Genomic DNA, 6,152 nt, shown 5'->3' on the forward strand with positions numbered 1-6,152 from the left:
ACTATTTAACTGGTAATACATAATACATGTCATAGGTACTAATAATAAACTAATAACAAAACAACTAATATTACTAGTACGTACTTGTTCATAGCTACATTCCTACCTACCAAACGAAGGTGTTTGAAAAATAAACACAAACTTTTATCCAGCCACAACGGCATGTCACGTAAGATTTAAAAATTGTTATTAATATCAACAAAAAAGTAACGCACTATCATAAACATAAACATTGAGAAATAAAAAAGCACGTTCAATGGGAAGGCTGACACTCAGACTCATCGATAATTTTTTTAATGTTTGCAGTATAATTTGATACAGCCATTCGAATACAATTATCCAAATGTTCATCTGTAAGTCGATTGCGATATTTGTTCTTAATAAACTTCATATTGGAAAAAGAAGATTCACACAAATAGGTTGAACTGAATAATGCTTTCACTTTCAAGGCAACACGGCATAGAACTGAATATTTGTCTTTGCTTACAATAGACCAGATACATTTGGTACTTGAGACTAACGATTTTAAGGCTAAATCATTTTGAAACTCAATTACTTCCATTTCTGTTGCAGCGATGTCTTCGCCAAAGTTCTGCATAACACAAGTTGCAAACTGTTGGATATCAATTTCCATAAAGGGTGAACCAACAAACTGCGCTACTAAAGCCATTTCGTCGAAGTCCTTAAAACGATTTTTGAAGTTATTCTTCAAGGTAGAAACTATTTCTACATGATATTTGCTGTCATAGGGTTCTAATGGATTTTGAGATATCTTTTCTGAAAGAATAGGAAAATGCTTGGCATCGCTGTTAATTAGGTTTTGTTCCCAAAACTCCAGCTTTCTGATAAATGCTTTTATATCAGAAATCATTTCCGCTAGTTCTTTGTCTCTCCCCTGAAGCTGCAAATTAAGTTCGTTTAATTTCTCTGTAATGTCCACGAGAAAACCAAAATCCCGAAGCCAGATTGAATTTTCTAGTTCCGGAATCGGTTCATCGCGTTGTTTGAAAAATTGAACTATGCCAGATAGGACATCATTAAAACGTTTCAGCACTCGTCCTCTACTTAGCCATCGGACTCCAGAGTGAAGGAGTAGGTCCCCGTATTGACAGTCGACTTCATCGGCCAAAGTTTTGAATAATCTTCTTTGTAATGCTTGAGCTCTAATCTTGTTCACAATTTTTACCACCAGTTTCATAACGTTGTTTAGTTTCAGAAAATTTCCACATAATGCTTGCTGATGGATAATGCAGTGGTAAGAGAGAAATTGCGGAAAAGTTTCATCTTTACGACATAACGCCACCAGACCCTTATCACAACCCACCATAGCTGGAGCGCCATCGGTTGTCAAGCCTACCATTTTCGATATTGGAATTTTCTCGGAAGAAATAATATTTTTTAAATGAGAAAACAACTCCTGTCCAGTAGTGTATCCTTTCAGTGGAATAAACTTCAAAAGATCTTCTTTAATCGTAAAATCACTAAAAACCATCCTGACGAACACGGCCATCTGGGCAGTCTCAACCACATCTGTTGATTCATCCAGTTGAAGTGAAAAATAAACACAGTTATCTAAGTCAGTTCTTAACTGTAAAAAAATATCATTGCTCATTACTTCTACACGTCTCATCACTGTATTAGCAGAAAGTTGCATAGATTTTATAGCTGAAAGTATCTCGTCTTTATTTCTAAAGTTGGCAAATAACGAATCAGCAGCTTCTAAAAACGCCTGTTTTATCATTTCCCCGTCTTCATAAGGTTTCTTTTTTTGTGCAATTATCTGGGACACACGGTACGATGCTTCAGTTGCAGCCTTATTTTTGTCGACTGTTCTTAAAAATATTGATTGTTGTCCGATTAACTGATTTTTTAACTGTTTCAGTTTCTCCTTTCTGGCGACAGAATGTAGTGGGAATGATTTTTCAAAATTAGAATGTACAGTTGTATGATGTCTCTCAATATTTCCTTTTTTAGCAACGGAGACCGAAGTATTACATAACAAACACACATTTTTACCTTTAACTTCTGTAAAAAAGTACTGTTCTTCCCATTCCGAATGAAAGTGGTATGTCTTTACCTTCTTACTACTGCTTGCCATAATATTCTTTTTTGTTGTTCTCTACTAACCCAACCGCTGGACGTTGGTTATGCGTTCAGGTTCAGTTTTAAACTAAGCGCAATGTCGCCGCACCGTGCGTATTTATACCGTTCAAAGCAATCCAGACCGTTCTCTCTCGAACACTAACGCGCTGGTCCGGCCGGTCGGTTCTAGCCGCTTCTAGCTTGATGGCGTCAGCGGCATCGCTCACCGCAACGTTGCCGCTGTTTATGTTTAATATTATGACAATTACATTTTTTTGTGGAATTTTCGGAAGCTTCTCTGATTTTTGCAGTTTGTGTTTTTAAAATTGTGAGAGCTACCAGAATTGCATCCGCGAGCTACCGGTAGCTCGCGATCGACAGGTTGGCGACCGCTGGCCTAGGTGGTCTTGGGCAAACTTTAGTTTAATAAGAAGGAAGAACAAAATATAAAGTCATGTATTATTATATCAAATGTAACACGTTATTTAAACAATAATAAAAATGTATCAAATGAAATATTGTCATATATTAAATTAAACATGAAAGTACTGTAGCGTTTTTTATAAAACATTACCACTGCGAACGGCAGCTTTTCGTTGGTAGAGCAGTCGTGGATAAGGTATTTCACTGAAAAGAAACTAACTAACAATAATAAATCGAAAATACAAATATTGGGCGCCAGGCATGAACAGAGAAAGAAAACACAGTTGTTTATTACTTAAAACTAGTGACTATATTCATTCGTGATGTATCCTGATGGTAAATAGCATTGTACAATTTTAATAATTATTATAGTGGTTATATGTCGAGTAAAGCTATGTATGTAAATAATATTAAATATGTTCTATGAAAAGACTATGGAAAAATACAATGCGTGTAAAGTTATAGAAAGTATATGAAAGGTAGCATTACATTATTTAATTTGTTAAATTTTATGCGGTGTTAAATCTGATATGTTGCAACCCGTAGATTCTAGAATCTATGTCTGGTTATTCATCTGTAATATAGCGCAATAATAATATCTATAGAAAGTAATACTATTACAAGACGTAATGTAATGAAACCTAAGATCTAAATCATATTGTAACTACTAAATCGACATAAATGTTCTAAATAATCTAACCACTAAACATAGTCTGTACGATCTTATTTAAAATGTACGTTATTATGTTAAGACTGAAAATCGACTGAAAACCAGAACCTAAATCTACACTTAGCTGTTCTTGAGGCAATCCTGTTTCAAAGAATAGCAGCGTGAGGTGGGCTCATATCTCTGTACTGCCTCTCGGCGATCCTGTTGGCCAATACAACAAAAGGGGCCAGAATGAGGACACCATGAATCAATACAGCCGTAACTACTGACTAGGCTTAGAAATGGAAAAGAAGCAGCATGGGGCTCAAGCCACATCCACGTTGGGGCACTCTATACATAAGGTAAACCATCCCTACATGGGACACTCGTCCACAGGACATCCGTACATAGGGCATCCAACCATAGGAAAACGGTACAGGGGAACACTACCCGTGCCTTGGAACACTACTAGGACCTTGGATAGTACCCGTACCTTAGACCATAACCTTGGACTCAATACGTATATATAGGACACCTGCCCATACCTTGGACACAATCCGTCCATAAGACCCTAAAAATACGAAACTCTTGTTTAAAACCAAACAAGGTCTAATAAATAAAATAAACCTACCTCGAAACACTTCCGAGGGCTCAATAATAAATAAAAGAACTGTCCTTTCTTCCATTTAACATTCTGGCCAACAGCAAAAGTACACCAACGTGTCAGGAAACATCAAATACGAGTTGAGGTGGGCCAATCCAAAACTCTACCCTAAAAATACGCAGTAATAATATCGGATCAAAAAAGATAATATATCATTTTTACCTGTAGCTTCGAAATAGCAGCTGATTCAAATTATACAGCAAGATTTAAATAATTGCAATTTCTCTAAGCAGGGACTATTGAGATGGCCGATGGCCAAACTCAAAGTGAAGTTAAACGCGGAGAGACGTTGACAGCGCCTCCACAGAGCAGTGAAACGATAACAGGGCTGCTGACTAGAGAACGTAAAAATTACGCCAAGCGCGTCAAATAAATTATCCGGCCTGAACGAGAGAGTTATCACGTTTAAGGACGTTATCACTCCCCGGTGACGATACGCCAGACATCATATATCATATATAAAGGCATGTAACGAACTAAAAACGTTACAGTACAATCCTTTCAAGAACAATAAAAGCTTAATTTCAAGACATAGTCAAATAGTCATATTACTATAAGGTTAAGTTCATTCAATATCATGTAATATTTGCAACAAAAATACACTCCTATTGAAATTCAATTAATATATCGTTAAATAATGTATTGGAAACCAATGAATTCTTACAGTTGATAAAGTGATGCTATATATTCCGAAAGCAATATCATGATAAATGTCCATTTAAACTAGTAGTGGTAACTATCGAATGAATACTATCGAAACATTCGATAGTTGCAATTCATTCGAATAATTCGATAGCTGGTAAGAAAACATTCGTTGAAAACTATTCGAATAAAAATTATCGAATAGATGCGTCATCTGCCTTGAAATATTGTATTCTAGTAATTCGGCAGCAAGAACCATTCATTTATAAAATTCATTCATTTATTCGTCAGGATCGATTATAATAAAATATTAACTGGATTTTAGTTGTCGCCCGGCGACGTAGGTTTCTTTCCGAGAAACCCGACAGCGGTCGGTGGCAATGCTATGAAAGAAGCCGGCATCTTTGATTTTTTGCGGAGTCATATAAAGATAAGGACACATTATTTTTTTTATTGAGGTGCTAGAGTATTTACACAAAAAATACATTATGAAGGGCGCTGTTGCCATATATTGGTATTAGTTGATATTAGCAAAGAATATTATTGTTTGGCTTTAGTTAGTTAGGGATAGTATGTCTATATATTTTGCATTTTTTTTATTAATATTCTGTTGTTACACTGCAATAATACTTGTTATTTTGGATGTAGGAAAATTATTTTTAATGTTTTTAAGCAAAGACTGGTTTATTAAAAATAATAATAACAGTAATAATTTGTTATACCTATTAACAACAAAATTTAAAATAATTTAATGTAATTTTTTTTACGTAGTAGCAAAATATAAACAACAAATTAGATGTCAAAATTATTTATATTAGATCCTATTTAAAAATAATATAGTCTTTAAATTTTTTGGCAACGTTGGTTTATTAAATAACAATAATTAAAGAACTAATTTGTTATATTAACAACAAACTTTAACATCATGAAATATAAACATTTATTAATTTTCTAAGCATGCAGTGTAATGGAAGGAAAATATAAATAAAAAATTAGAAATCAAAATTATTTATATTAGGTACTTTATATTACTATTTAAAAATAATATTTACTGTTACTGGCATTTACTTAAAAAAATAAATGAAATATTTCTTCGCAAAAAACTACATGTAAGAGAATTAGCATAAACAAAATACAAACATCGTTAACTTTTTTTTTTTAAATTGGCACCTGTAAAACTTTCAATTTAATTTTCTCACCCCATAGTTTGAGTTAGATAACCATTTACTTAACCACATTACTTAAATATGATTAGTAAGTTCCAACTAATTCATATTATTAAAACATCTAAAATACAAATATGTAATTTTAAAATTAATTCTAAGTTCATCTCATCTCTCTTAAAAATTGCTACTTCTCAAAATTTCCCATTAAAAAATAGACCATATACCATATAAAATAAAATAATTGAAAGATCGGGCAACGGAAAATCACACAAATTTTCGGAAACATTTTGACACCTGCACACGCACACAATCGTCAATTAAAAAAAACGACTATTTTAGTATTTTAAATATTTTAATAAACGCAAAAATAGCACAGTATTTATAAAGCGAAGTTATAAAAATTTGGAAGAACTAATAATGCACTGACGCACACAAAAATCAAACGAATACTAAATTTCATTTATCAAAAGCATTCAATAGTCGTGGCTCAACGATAACCATTTAGTCGCACGGCGAGGTTGTCACA

General features: G+C 33.6%; 1 protein-coding gene across 1 annotated transcript; it reads right to left on the reverse strand.

The window, feature by feature from the left end:
* Positions 1-253: 253 nt before the first annotated feature.
* Positions 254-2,098, reverse strand: LOC115879106 (general transcription factor II-I repeat domain-containing protein 2-like). The gene has a single exon (XM_030895751.1). It carries the CDS (start codon positions 2,096-2,098, stop codon positions 254-256), a length of 1,845 nt encoding a protein of 614 aa, XP_030751611.1.
* Positions 2,099-6,152: the final 4,054 nt, after the last annotated feature.

The sequence above is a fragment of the Sitophilus oryzae genome, unplaced genomic scaffold (assembly GCF_002938485.1).
Source record: "Sitophilus oryzae breed Bouriz unplaced genomic scaffold, Soryzae_2.0 scaffold_1576_pilon_pilon, whole genome shotgun sequence".
Taxonomy (NCBI): Eukaryota; Metazoa; Arthropoda; class Insecta; order Coleoptera; family Curculionidae; genus Sitophilus; species Sitophilus oryzae.

Bases quoted from the DNA above. Each gene is read 5' to 3' on its own strand.
- LOC115879106 (XM_030895751.1), bottom strand. From the start codon at position 2,098: ATGGCAAGCAGTAGTAAGAAGGTAAAGACATACCACTTTCATTCGGAA.